Source organism: Lampetra fluviatilis, chromosome 3, assembly GCF_964198595.1.
Source record: "Lampetra fluviatilis chromosome 3, kcLamFluv1.1, whole genome shotgun sequence".
Lineage (NCBI taxonomy): Eukaryota > Metazoa > Chordata > Hyperoartia > Petromyzontiformes > Petromyzontidae > Lampetra > Lampetra fluviatilis.
This window is the reverse complement of record NC_136277.1, coordinates 28,609,838-28,625,177: the sequence shown is the minus strand read 5'-3', so window position 1 is coordinate 28,625,177 and position 15,340 is coordinate 28,609,838. Positions and strand designations below refer to the sequence as shown.

The 15,340-nt window shown below is 48.8% G+C and overlaps 1 protein-coding gene across 2 annotated transcripts in view; it reads right to left on the bottom strand.

Annotated features, from left to right (window-relative positions):
* Window positions 1-15,340, bottom strand: part of CORO2B (coronin 2B) — a 41,878-nt gene that overhangs the window by 12,842 nt on the left and 13,696 nt on the right. Inside the window, exons 2-4 of one of the 2 annotated variants that reach the window (XM_078886007.1) lie at window positions 9,469-9,669; window positions 7,277-7,393; window positions 3,046-3,195 (exon numbers count right to left, since the gene is read on the bottom strand). In XM_078886007.1, coding sequence (XP_078742133.1) covers window positions 3,046-3,195; window positions 7,277-7,393; window positions 9,469-9,669 — 468 coding nt within the window. The remainder of the gene's footprint in view (window positions 1-3,045; window positions 3,196-7,276; window positions 7,394-9,468; window positions 9,670-15,340) is intronic. The other variant, XM_078886008.1, reaches the window with a different exon arrangement.

Genomic DNA, 15,340 nt, shown 5'->3' with positions numbered 1-15,340 from the left:
GAAGGAGCAGTGGGGTCACTGCTGCTGAGATGGATGAGTTGTTGTTGTTATTATCGGTGTGACAGTTGTCCTCAGCCTTGGCACGAAAGGCCTGATGGCACAGGAACACGCGCAGAGGAATAAGACTCCGCGATGCATTTTTGCTGCTATAACGATAACAATCGTGATGATAAAGAGTAATTATTTATAGCCCTTTAAAATAAGCATGCCCACCATTTCTGTTCAGCGTTTTGAGATGTGGTAACATATATACGCAATATAAATCCAAACTGCATTGTAATCAACTTCTGGTTACGCAAGTTTTTTGTTTGTTTTCCTTTACCTTGATAATTATTCATCAATGCAGGTTGGTGAACAATAGGATTCAGGACTGATTCAAATGTCGCCCACCACTGATGTTAGCCGTGGCCAAGAATAATGCTGAAATTGCCGGGTTCACATGGCAATGCAATAACCGCAGCGCCACTCATAATGATACGAGAGCTTTATTAATGCAAAATATTATGGGTTGGGGTGGGAAAAGGAAAGAACCGATGAAATGTTTCAGTGCCAGACCCTGCTTTGGCACTCATCAGTGGCATTAAACAGAAGAACGACTGTGTGGGCTCTTGGTGACATCACAGAGGCACAAGCAAATGGGGCTGTGGAGAGAGGGTGAGTGAGGTGGGGCAGTTTACCCCACGCCTTAGATCTGAGGGGCCCTCAGATGGGGGTCGAGAGGGTCTCAGAGGGGGCCTTATCTTGCATTTTGCTGCAGGCAAAAACCGCACTAACAGTGGCAGCCATCGCCTGGCTGAAGCCAATGTGACCCCAGCCCTAAGGCCATAGAGACAGCAGTGATATTACTTTAATTATTGTAACACAATGCTATTTCTTTAACCAAGAAATCCTTATTGAGTCTCAATAATGAATTATCAGGGTCGTCCATTGAGAAGTTTGGCTAAATCCATTATTGCGTGTTTGGCAATATGAGGAAACGATAGTAACTATGTAAAACCCATTCATTTGAGGGAAAAAACACTCAGTGATCCACATTGCTGTACTGTGCTTGCATATCCTGGCAAGCAATTAACACCTGATATTCCCATACAGTGTCCCATCCAAGTCCTAACCGGGCAGAATTCTGCTTAGCTTCCGAAATCCAACAAGATTGGGCACATTCAGGGTATTGTTTGAGTCACGGATAACAATCGACTGGTAGCCAAAAAAAACACACCCATCACCAGCGTAATAACACCGATGTGTCCTGCCAAGCCACCATTGAATATTCCAGGATAGTTATGCATATTTTTGGCTAAATAAGCTCTGGTTCTGCAGAATTTCTACTGGCTCTGATCGTTGTTGTAGGTTATATAACCACTGTAGAAAAAAGACAAGTCCACTTTGATGTTTGAATTGGAATCTAACGGGACTGATGAAATGCCGTCAAAATACGAGTCGCGATCATGTAGACAATATCACGAGGATGGAGGAAATGCACTCGTGCCGTTTTCGTTCCAGATGTTCCAATGCATTCCCTGTCTTGGATAAATTAGAATCTGCCGAGCGCCGTTGGGTTAGCAGTGGTTTTTGTAGTTAAGTGACAATCGATTCATCAGCTAAACTTGATGTAGCTCATAACATGTGCATGAGCTAAATCGATTCATGTGTTGGCTATCGTGGTGCACGCCTGTAATATAGTTGAATCAGTTGGTGGAGAGGTACCCACCTGTAGGGCAATAGGGTCACTCTCAGACGAAGTACAGCAAATAGGTTGTTGATGTATCTGTATGGAACTTTAAGCGTTCTCCCCTTGTATTATGTGTAGGTTTTCTCCGAGCACGCCGTTTTTCCTCCCAGCTGTACACGTGTCTCAAGGAAGGAACTGGCCTTCGTGGCCTAACAGCACAAGCAGGGTCAGAGCCTTAACTGAACCTTGAGGTTCAATGAGGCCCTCCTGAATAAAACAATATATTATTGTATATTCATTGCCATCTTCGCCTGTATCTTTCAACCTCTATTCTCTCTCTTTGAATATGTTTACCCGTCATCCCGAGTGCTTCTTGGTGCACAATCTCTTCTGAAATATACAGTGGTGTCTCTACAGTATTTATCCGCTTACATTCAAGAGACTGATTGATTTGGTTGAATTGATTCATGGCCTTAATCCATGAGGCTTTGATGCATGAGATTGGTGCCTTGATATAATAATGATAAAACGAGTGGAAATGTGCTTTGTTTTTCCAGGAAAGGCTCTGAGTAACAAGGCTAATTTTCACGAGGGTGTTCTACATTGTAAAGTTTTGCTCATTCCATTAATGGAATTCCGTTGGATGGAATTAGCTTGGCATACGGGTGGAAATCGAATAAAACCCACTGACAACGAGGGGGCCAAAACTCAACACTCCACAAAGATACAGTCAAAACAAGCAACTTTGTTGTATTGCCATTTGGAAAGATATCAGAGCACTTAGCAAAACGCTCAAGCTTCAAGCAGACGTATTCACGAATCCACTCGCCGTGCTCCAATCGCTCGGCCACCTCGCGGCCCAGCCGGTTTTGGAGTTTCACGTCTCTGCAGGATGGGCGACCCGCCCCTTGAGGTGTGTGTCCTGGATTTGCTCATCTCGTCAAGGAGCATAGACCATCACGTGAACTCCGGTCATCCTCGCAGCAGCGGCTTTTGGCTAGCCATCGAACAAAGACGGTCACTGCATCTTGCGCTTGCAGATGCGCTTCTGCGGTCGTCTGGAACGCTCTTCCTTCCGATTTTAAGAAGCCACTGAAACTTTTAAGTCATCTAGATTGAAAACTCATTCCTTTGGACATGCTTTTTGCGTTTAGTCCGTTGTCCTTCCCCCTGCACCTCGGATTAGCACATCTGGCTACGTACGGTGGGAAACAAGTTCAACATACAACATACATTACAACATCCAACATTCATACATTACAACATCCAACATTCATACATTACACGACCGTGCAGCGTCCGTTTGGCCTCGGCAGTGGCAGGCCAACCGTGTGATTAGCGACGCTGTCGGGGGCGGGGGAGGGGAGGAGGGGCACCTTGTAGTCGTAGCCAGCGCTAATGAGGATGTTGACCGCGGTCGGGTGCCATTCGATGAGGCCAACGCGCCTGCTGTGCCCGTACAGCTCCCGCGTCGCTGCTGTCAGGTTGGCACGGAGACCACCCTCCGGGATCTCCCACACGCGCACCTTTCCATCGACGCGCAACGAGACGTAACGACGACGGCAATTGAGGAATCTATTAATCGGTCAATGAAGTGGTTGATTTTTAAAAAATAAAATGTATCAGACGAACCTTATTTACCAATCCGGTTCACGCATACATGTATGGGAATCAAATGGTTTACATACATCGATAACAATCGAGGATATTTTACTCCAGGAATTAATGTAATGAGGGAGTTTTGTAGAAACATGATAGTCACATCTACATATTTTAAAAAAAATAATCAACGATAGCTTTATTGGAAGACTTTACAACACACCTTTTGTATCTACTCACCACAAATGGCCACGCAAAAAATGTAATAATTACCTTTTATAACAGTAATCACATCACATCAATGAACAGGTAGAAATGGTTCCCTTTATTTAGCCAGGAAAGCCTCAGTGAATCTCAAGACCAAGACTATTTTTCAGGAGGGTCCTGTCATTGGAGGTTTGGTCAAATTTCAGTACGCGATCAATTTTGTTCACACAGCAATTCAGAATATTTATCTAGACTGGAATATTTATTTATCTGCTGGAGGAATCCGATGATGCTCTTTTTCACACATGTCCAGATGTTCATTCAACCCGAGTATTACAATAAAAAAAGAACAATCTAATTTACAAATCAGAACTATCGATTACATAAGTAATAGAAAATAATGTAGTAAACCCTGTGAATAAAGCAGATGCATCACATAAATGTATCGACAACAGCAATCCTAGACAGTTGCGCAATCCTGGACAGCTGGCTCTAAGTAAGAATAATCCACTGGATAAATGATGACGTCACCCTGCTGCTGCTCTATTTAAGACCGGGAGCTAGAGGGGAGCCTCACCATTCTGGCGAATTGCCCGATGATGCTGGATGCAATTACCAGCGAAACGTCGTACTCAAAAACTGTAAATGTTGTGGTTTCACTCTTCAACACACCGGTGAGCTAAAGTAGTGAACTATTTGTCTTTTGTCAACGTGACACTTTTTTGCTGATTGGCCGTGTCGGGTGGTGGAGGGTTACGGCACATTTATAAATAACGCGATCTAACCCAAAAACCTTTATTATGAATTATTATGGATCAAATACGTTGTCGACGGATCTAATTATAACAAGGCGAGATGCCATAGTGACAGCACGGTGTAGTTCTCGGGCAGACCTGGAAGGAAACTCTTCAGGGAAACGAACTTGAATCACAATATTTATACTGGAGAAATCCGATGAGCTATAAAGCTCTTCTTCACAGATGTCCAGTAGCGGCGGGTATAAACGTTACAACAACAAACAGTACACAAACATGATAGTAGTGCAAAGTACAATAAAGGTAAACAAATCACCCAAACACATACAAATTAAACGATAGCATCATTATCCTACAACGCAAAGCCCAGAGGTATTAAAACCTATTTTTTCAGAAGCGACCTGGCCACAAATGGTAGCTCAGCAAAGTGGGACCAACATTTGGACATTTATAGCACCAAAATAATCTCAATGCATGTTTATAAATGTGCAGGGAGAAACCGGAGGGCCCAGAGAAAAAAGAATCACGCGACCACGGGGAGAACATGCAATGATGCGCGTAAACGAGTCGGTGCAAAACGCATCACGTTAACACAAATGTGCCAATAGGTATGGTGCAAAAAACACAGCGTTGTACAAATAAAACAAACACACGCAGGCACGTTTGTAAAAAATATAAAATACGTAATGCCAAAGTTGTAGCGGAAATTATTAAACGCAAAGGGTATGGAGACTGGAATCAATAATTAAAAGGGGAGAACAAAACAACAGCGAATGCCTATTCGGCAGTTTAAGACACGCACAGGGTGTGCTTTTCCAATATAAATGAAACATCACGACATTTCAGTGGAACGTGCCTCATCATTATTTCTTCTCATCATTAATGTAGTCGTTGATCGCATTGTATTCACCGATTCGCATCCTTGAGGTGTATGGGCACCTATGAGCAATGTGTCTGTTTCAAATTGCGAGTCGAGTTTGGAGTCAACATTCGCCTGCGCACCGCACGCACGCACGGTCGCCTCGCTGGGCTTGCCCTACGTCAAGACACAGTGCAGTGTGCCCTTGACAAACCAGCAGACACACTCCCCCAAAGGGGGGAAGGCAAGAAAGGGCAGTTGTCCCTCTCCCGAGACATGTTGTCAGACAGCCCGGTGTATGCCATGTTTCAGTGGCGTTAAATTGCACGTATATAATGCATCATTCCCGACGTGTATTCCGTTTTCGTCGTCAGCCATGCTAAATCAAGTGCCGAATGTAAGTATGCCAAAGTGGTCGTCAGCTCCAACGATTACGCGATGTAATAAAGACAAAAAAAGGACCCTGTCCCCCCATATGGCCTTCACAGACTGTTGGGGCAAGTGCTGTTAACAAGGACATATGAAGGCCGGCACGTCACACAAGGTTTGGGTGGCCAGCACCATGCCCGGCCGCCTTTGTCTCCCTATTGGCAATGTTTGCACACCGCACCAGGTACTCATTTGAGGTTGAGTCGATCTAGGGGAGCCCCGGTACCGGTTCAAATAATCGTCACTGGTGGTGGCCGTGAGCGGGAATCGACACCTGGTCGCCGGTTCGTAGCACGGAGCGCTAACCGCTATGCCACCACTCATTATAATCCACCTCACACCTGCACACGAGCTGGCGTCACCGCTCCATCTCTTCGGTGGACGTCCTCTCGGACGCGTTCCATCTCTTGGTTTTGACACTCCGTCGTAAATCCTTGACCGTCGGTCATTATCCCTTCTAGCCGTGCCGTGCGTGTCCTGCCCACGATGAATTGCTTCCTCTTAACAGTTTGAACGTGCGCATTTTCTCATTTTAGAGACATTTAACAGCGTGTAATTAAGAAAGCAACCAATGTTGTTTCCCCGAAACGAGTCGCCGTGTATTATAAATAACATTTCATCCTCACCCCCTGAGGTTGAACCGGGCGCGCTACGCCAGCCCAGTGATGTCCACACCTCTGCGCTTAATTTAACGGGCGAGCGTTTTTGCAAATCGGGCTGATGCCATCGACGTACGATTATTGTACTGTAACTTTTTGTGCGCTTATAATTAGCACTGCGTTTTGTTTGCTTCACTCTCCCGGGGCTTTGCAGCAGACATTGGTGCTAAACCGACACGGAGCCATCACTGTGAATTAATTCTACAACGGGCATCTGGAGCACAGTGCGTACAAAGGATGCATTAAAAATACTGGACATGCAGCAATGTATCGATTCATTGAATAAAATCGACTCTTTACGCTCGTGATGAATTCGTTGAATTGTACATGTGGGAATCGATTGAATTGAGTTTGTCAGAAACAATTTTTTTCAATTTAGGTAAGTTAGTGGAACGATTTAAACTGCATTAATGAGACAACGAATGAAAACGATACAAAGGAGGTTGCAAAATCGAGACACATTTAAAAAAAATATTTTAATTGAATCGTGGCACTGAATCAAACCAGTTAATTAAATAACTACAGGAGTGAATTATGACTTGCAAAATTATTAACAATATAGGGTTTTTTTTACCTATGAAATCATCACTGAGTCTGATGGCTCTTGTGTTAGGAGGTTCCTGCTTGGTTTATTTGGCCAATTTTCTTTGCAAATGAAAAGAAAACCAAGGTGCCAAGAGAAACCAGCCATATGCGAGAAGATCACTCCTAATTCGCCACCAATAGATTTCCCTCTGATCTCATGTCGTGTCAAACCTGTCGGCCTCTCATCCAAACTCCGTCACCGAGCACAGCCGGATACGTTTCCATTGACAGATATTTACCCGATACATCTATCCGGATAAACATTTTCAAAAAGTGCAATTCACATACATTTGGTCGCCGTGTAAATCTCCAACACCCAGTCGAGCTTTAGTATATTTATTTCACGCGCATCTTAGCGAGGGGCCACCGATGTAACTTTCGTCACATCTTAAAAGACCAGCTAAGAATCGCTTAGATATTTCCATGAAAGCGTAATTGCCCACCGTTCATTGCGTCATCCACGATCACCCCGCGGGGTTACCGTCTCCCTGGGGATGGCACGAGAGCGACTTACGGAGGCGTCCTCGGAGCACGAGGCGATGATGTTGTCGTCAAACGGGTTCCACTTAATGTCCAGGACGTTCCCACGGTGACCGCACACGCGCGGGCACAGTGGGTCCACGCGGCCCGTCTGCGCGACGCGGGGAGGGCGAGGAGGGGAACGACGCGACGATAATTATCGCAAATCTCAGACAACTCCGGGGGACAAACCGAGACGCTTCACGGCAGAAAGGCGAAGTGACCTCTGGCGTGCAGTGTTCGAGGCACTCCACAGTGTGGCAGCAGAGGCAAGAGGTTGTCAGTTGTGTTCATGCAAGGGGGCGGAGAACGTTGTCTGGACTTTAAAAAGTGTATTTGGCAGGACAAAGGCAACATTTTTGTCTTTGAAAGGACAAATATTGATACACAGCCGTACCTTCAGCCAGCACGGTTGGCTACGTACGGTGTGAGAGAAGTTCAACATAAAGAGGCCCTTGTAAATGACAGCAGTGACTGAATGTGCTAAAATCAGAAATGCGGATGTTGCCAGGACGCTAAGATGCTTGGAGTGAATGATACATGTAATGTTATGGGTGGTTTCTAAGTGGTAGGGCTCATGTGTCTACGCACGATAGGATGCAATTAAATCGCAAGCCAAACACGACCCACGGGTCCGTAGATTCCACATCCCTGGTGCATTCAACAAAATGATGGCTTCAATGAAAATACGAGCAAGACTTTTCCAGTGAAAAAAGTCTGTCTTCTGGGGAAAATTAAAGGATAGCAGGTGACACTGAGCTGTAGGATGGCAGCAGGCATAATTGAATTGTCAACAAGCTGAGTTGCGTAACATTTCTTTCGACGATGTGTTGACGGTTCTCCGCCAAACAAACAGTCAGACAGCCTGGAAATCAGACAGGCAGATAGACAGGGAAAGAGCCAAGTAAACAGATATATAGGGTGATAAATGGTGATATATTTAAACAAGCAGAGATAGAGACAGACAGATAGACAGAGAGACTAATAGCTTTGCCCGCATGATAAAACAGGTGAGATGTACTGCAAATGTGACCGGTATTGCTGAGCCCTGGCTTCAGTGATCCTACCAATGCAAGGCAGAGGCGCCTCTTCAATTCAAAGACGCAATCCAAACGGTTCAACACGGAAATGTAGGCAGATGCACGGCAGTGCCATTGCTATAGCAGAACGGCAGATCGCCCGAATATTCCCTTTAATTTGTATTTACCACGAGCCAACTTTCAAACTTACAGTATAATAGGCATCCTGAATCAACCAGCCAAGTTATGCACGGTATATGTACAGGACAAAAGCTATTTGTTTTTGGGGGATGTAGCTTCCTTAAAGGCCAAGGGTTTGTACAGGACAGCCACAATCAAAGGTAAGCCTTTTAATGTCTTATTACGTTATTATTTCAGCTGGGTGGAGCAGTGGCGCAGTGGTTAACAAACTGCACTGCGCTATGAACCTCGAGACCTCAGTTCGTTTCCCAGCCACGGCTAACACCAGCGGCGAGTGACGTGTGAACCGGTGAAGAAATCACTCGCAGCTGATGTTAACCCTAGTCAGGAATTGAACTCAGATAGCCCGGTTAATGGCATGATGCGCTTTACACTCCGTGCCTCCAGTCTCAAACTTATATAGTATATTGATAAAAATACACACAAGTGACTGAGTTGGCAGTGATGCATAAGCACAGATATGAACAACACTGCCTAATACTACAAAAGTATAAAATTGTATAAAATATGAAAGAGCAATGGTTCTTCTTAAGACCATTGACGAACGTGGTCATTATTTTTTGCCACGTATACTTTTTTTGCGAACCGTTTGAGGAGCCAAGCTGATTTGTGACATCGCAAGGGGAACACATCACGGAGGTAGTGGTGACTCATCAGACGCTGTGGGGCCATGGATGGAGAAAAACAATGTTTCGTGTGATACTGCGTTGATAGTGGAGCATATATTACAACATTTAAATATATTTATCAATAACGCAACCCTAAAAGAAAAATATCTCAATTGGTGACATTGTGGGTAGTGGTTGTTATTTGTAGTGCTGTCGAGGCAATGGACCTTCTTCATAGCAGAAGTCAAATCTCTCCACTATGAAGAAGGCACATTGCCCAAAACGTCACTTATTGCACGTTGTTTTGTCCGTCTACGGCGGTGTTATTGTCGAGGCAATGGATTTACGGTAGGGGTCACCTGCGTGAGCGGCATGACAATGAAAGCGCCGCCACCCGCCGACTCCGTGACCACGCCGATGAACTTGGGGTTGACGGCGCAGAAGTGGCTGTCGTTGACGCTGCGCGTGACGGGCACGGAGTCATAGCAGTGGTCGCGCCCGCCCGCCTTGCCGTACACGTTACGGAACTTCGAGCAGCGATACTGAGGACGCCACGACATCTGCGGATCAAAAAACAAGGGTCGCGGAATTGGGGTGGTGTGAGCGGGAGGGAGGTTAGGAAGCTTGCGAGGATGTATGCAGAATCGTGAGTGTATAAATGAACAACTTTGCCCAAAAGAATGTTTATTATGTGATCTCATCATCAGGGTGTTCAACATTAACTCCATCATCATCATGACTATCACTGTAAAAAATCATCAACGAACTTTCGACCACTGTTTTTCTCACTGCTGTCATCATTACAAGGATCTCAGATGCTTTAATCCTCTTCGCGATTTCCATTATCCCAATATCTTCCGAAATCGATGTTGTTCGATTATCCACTGCAGTAATTTATCTGACCCTCGCTGGCCTGTTTTTGATTACCGCAGACACTCGTGAACATTTCCAAACGAACCCCATTGCGGGAGGCAGGACTTTTGTCACTGCATGATGCGCGGGCAAGGCAGAGAGAGAGCGCTTCGTACTTTGCCCTGTGTTCGTTGTGGATTTTGAAGTAAGGCCGGGGTGGCTGGTCACGACGAGTGCACACTTCAATTCCCGCAGCCCTACTCCCAAGTCTGCACGCAGGACCAGGATGTGTGGAGCACCTGTGTGCCGCTCGCTGACCTCCCAAGCATAGAGACCTCGGCTCAGGGGAACCCACAAATCTCTAAAGCCAAAAGCCGAGCTCAAGCTCCACACTTTCCAGTGGCTGCCTACGGAAAATGTGTAGAGTGTAAAATTGCCAGCTTGCTGTTGCAGCAATAGAGACTGGTGACAACATTTGAACGGGCTCAAGCAGCGAGTGCACCAACTGCTCCAGCTGGGAAGCCACTTCACGTGGACTCGTGTTAAGATGTGAACAGTGCTTCCTGTGAAACTCAAAATTGAGGCTTGCAAGAAAGAGACATATTCAGTTTGACCGTTAACATCTTGTATGAAACATTGCCATTTTAAATGTCGCTCGGAAGGGCTGAGCCGTGCATAATTTTACGCTCATCGCACTAACGCGAGTGTTGGCACGAGCGACGAAAGTTCATCGCACGGCGCACGCAAGCTGCCTGTGCCCTGCGCGTGGACAGACGCAACGAACGCGGCGCGCAACTCTGCACTCCCAAGAGAACGGAGAAAACGCGTTAACAATACCTAATACAGGGTGGGGCCCCGGGGGATCATAACGACCGAATCGACCCCCCAGGGTGTCTGGCGCGGACGTCGCAGAGGGCACCTGCTTGTGCACACATGTAGCCCCGCCTACTGTGTTTGTTTACCATAGGCTGCCATGCATAACGGGCTCTCTCTCTAACACCCCTACATCACTCCCCCCCGCATAGCATGCAGCCGTCCCGGCTGCCAACATACAAAAATTTGACAATAAAGGTGCCTTCACCCCCTGACCGCGCGTGTGCCTCACTATTTTTGAACAATAACAGGAACCAGAACAAGAACGCAACAACAAGATGAGAAACAACCCGACGCACCCCCCCCCGAATAAATACGAATTCCGTAAAAAAAAACAGCCTATATACAATCAGCAGGGAACCCACCACGCACACACAACACACGGTGAACCCAACATATGTACATCCGAGGAGTGGGGAACACACCACCCACACAACACCCAATAAACACAACAGCTATGTACACATTTTCCGGCCTCACAACAGTTTGCGCATTTTAGCGCGCGTCCTTGCAGCGGGCCCCTCGCACGGGGTAACCCCGCGTGGCGGACCATCAGGTGGCGACTGTCCGTCTTGGGGTGAGCATTCATCCGACTCCGCGTGACCCTCGGTATCCGCAGGAGGGGTGATCGGGCGTGAGCCCGTCACTCCCGATGCTCCTGAAGGTGGCACAGCCGGCAAGGCATTAGGTGAGAGCGACGGAGACGGACCCAGCGAGTCGGCCGACCCCCCACACGTTTGGCCACGCGCGTGTGAAGTGGGATTGTGTACCGCTGCGAAGGGTTTCAACCTAGAGGGGTGCACGAACCATCTCCGCTTCCCCCACTTTATGCGCACGCACTGCGGACGTAACACCTCCACCACTTCCACAGGGCCCCGCCACGGCCGCACCAGTTTAGAGGAGGTTGCCAGTGGCACCTGGGGGCAGTGCAACCATGCCTTGTCCCCCGGCTTCCACTGCAGTATGTGCGCTCGACTCAATCTGAGGCGCTCATTCGCCTTCTGACGGAGGTCAGAGTTTTGCATTGCAGCATCCTGTGCCTCGGTCAATTTGTCCAGATTAAATTTAACATGGTCAGCCAGATTAGTTTTTCCCTGCGGCACGGGGATCCGCAACTGGGCACGAACAGGCGGGTCTGGTTCTCGGCCGTACATGAGGTAAAAGGGAGAAAACCCCGTAGCTGCATGGGGTGCCATCCGGTACGCCGCCAAGACCCCCTGAATTTGTAGGTCCCAATCCGTTTGCGAGTCCGAAACTTGTTGTGATAACATGGACGAGATAGTGCGATGCAAACGTTCGACCATCCCGTCAGTTTGTGGGTGATATGGGGAGGTCCGAATTTTCTTTGTGCCCAGGAGATCGCAGACTTGTCTGAGTAGTTTACCGGAAAAATTTCTGCCCTGGTCGGTCAGCAACCTCTCCGGAGCACCTTTGTCCAGGACATAACCCTGAACAAAGGCCTCCACGATGGCTGCTGCCGACTGGTTGGCCAGAGGCCAGGCCATAGGCCAGCGTGTAAAATACTCGACACCAGTCAACAAATATCTATTCCCCCTGGGGGTGGCGGGGAATGGTCCCAAAATGTCCAGAGCGACCAGCTCGTTTATCCTGGACACTTTGATCGATTGCAAAGGCGGGTTAGACTCCCGTGCCGGCGGTTTGCGTTGTGCACATTGAGGGCATGATCCCAACAAATCCCCAACATCCCTCGTCATGCCAGGCCAATAAAAATCAAGTTGCAACAAGGCGAGAGTCTTTTGGGTCCCCAGGTGTAGGAGGCGCTCATGAGCGGCCCATACCACCCTACCCCGCAACCCAGTAGGGACCACCAGCCGATGTCGGCGTGACTTCCCGTCCCAATGCATCAGCAGACCTTGGCACATTTCCCATGCGTCGGAACCACCTCTTTTTCCCCCCGCCGCACCGCCAACGCGACGTCGCCACCCGAGGAGGGAGACATCCTCCATCTGGAGGCGCCCCCATTCAATGACGGGCAACCCCAACAGGGAATCTTTGCCCTGTTGTTCGATCGAATTAGGAACCACTGCATCGTCGTCGTTGGCGGCCGCCAAGACAGGTAGCGATGTGTCCCCTGGAGGCCTGCAACGTCCAGACCCCAGGAGGCATGCACACTCGGAGGCGGTTGGCAAGCGTGACAGAGCGTCCGCGTTGGTGTGGCGAACGCCCTTACGGTATGTGGTTTGGAAATCGTAATCCTGGAGGACCTCCAACCATCGGGACAATTGTCCCGATGGCTGTTGAACCCTCAGGGCGTACTGCAGTGCCGCATGATCTGTGCGGACGGTGAAACGCCGACCGTACAGATATGGGCGATACTGTTGGATGAAATGGACAATTGCCAACAGTTCCCTACGGGTGACACAATATCGTTGCTCCGCTGGAGACAACACCCGACTGCCGTACGCAACCACATGTTCCACGCCGTCAACCACCTGGGAGAGCACGCCCCCAATACCCGTGTTGCTCGCATCGGTGTCGAGCAAGAACGGTTTTGAAAAATCAGGGTAAATCAGGGGAGGAGCGTTTACCAAAGCATCCCGAAGGGAGCAAAAAGCAGCCTCCTCCTCCTGACCCCAGCAAAACCGAACCCCTTTAGATGTTAAAGCATGCAGGGGTTTGGCGATAGTCGCAAAATTAGCGACGAAGCGTCTATAATACGACGCAAACCCAATAAAACTCCTAACCTCTCCCACTGAGGTGGGAGTCGGCCAGGAGCTTACACACTGCGTTTTGGCGGGATCGGTAGAAATACCTGAGCGCCCCACGATGTGCCCCAAATAACGCACCGACTCGCGTAACAAATGGCATTTTTGGGGCTTAAATTTCAAATTAGCAGCCCGCATCTTTAGGAAAACCGCCCGCAACCTCTGGAGATGTTCCTCAAAAGTTTTGCCAAAGACAATGACGTCATCCAAATAAATCAGGCACGACTCCCATTGCAATCCAGCCAAAACCAATTCCATCAACCGCTGGAAAGTTGCCGGCGCTGAGTGTAAGCCCATCGGCAACCGGTTGAATTGAAACAGGCCGTGCGGAGTACGGAAAGCAGTTTTAGGCTTTGAATCATCGTCCAGAGGAAGCTGCCAGAATCCCGAAAGTAAGTCCAATGTGGAGAAGAATCGCGCTCCCGCCAAGGCGTCAAGCGATTCGTCCATCCGTGGGAGCGGGTATGCGTCGGCAACCGTAATTTTATTAAGGCGCCGAAAGTCAACGCAAAACCGCAACGAACCGTCCTGCTTCTTAACCAGGACGATCGGCGCTCCCCAAGGGCTGTTGGAGGGAGAAATTATGTCGGCGGCTAGCATGTCATCAACAGCCGATTTGACATGGTCCTTTTCGGCGGGACTCAACCGAAAAGGATTTAGGCGTATTGGCGCGCTGTCACCCGTATCAATATGGTGACGCAGCAGATGAGTGCAGCCCAAATCGTATTTATCCCGACTGAAAACGTCGGAAAATTCCCTCAGTAGTGTCTTAAGACGTTGGCGCTCTAAATTTGACAGGTCCGTCGATCCCGCGCAAAGCGCCTCGAGCCACCCTTCATCGCTGTCTGAATGTGGTCGCGGTGCAGGGGCAGCGCCGACATGACTCGCGACGGGTTCCTCACAGGGCACCGGCGTTGCGTGAGCAAGCACGGTCCCCTGTGGGACCACCACCGTCTGCGAGCCCACATTGAGGACCGCGATGAAGGGTTCTCCATCCCCTCTCACTATGGTCTGGGCCGGGAGTAAATTAGGTCCACTGACCCCGGCCCTAGACGGTCCCAGCAAAACCCCTTGAGCCCCAATGCCCTTAGCGAAGGGCCGCCGAAGTCTCAAAGGAATTAACATTTGCGCCCCCGGAGGAACGCGCACCGTTCTATCTACGAACGCCGGCACCGTCGCGAACGCCGTCCGGCTCGTAGCGGGGGATGGCAAAAACGCCATGCGTCGGCCCGATGGGAGCTCAATGCATCCCTGGTCGATTAATATCCTAATCGGCATTTTGGCCAGGAAATCCGTCCCCAGCAGGCACGGAACCGCCAGCGAGGAGGAAACAAAAATCGGCCCAGATAATTTAATATCCCCGACACAAATTTGGGCTCGAATTTGTCCGATGATGCCAAGTGAACCCCCGTTAGCAGCAAAGAATGGCACGTTAACAGGCATCAAAGGACGGCTTTGGGCAGGGAGAATGTTATAAATCAACTCCGAAATAATGGTCGCCGATGCTCCTGTATCGACCAGGATGCGCACCTCGACCCCATCGATGTGACCCACAACGGCCGACGACCCTGACGACGCGGCTACAACCCGATGGGCCAACACGGACCACTGGCTGGGTTCAATCTGAGTACCCAGAGCGGTGCGTGTTGGTGCCATGGTACGCGATATTGGCCCCCCCTTCGCTGCGGTGTTTAAGTGTGCGACGGGCGTGTGCGTGGGCCAAACGTGAGGGGTGCCGCGACTCGCCGGATTATGATGGTGGAGCTTGTGACGAGGGCCG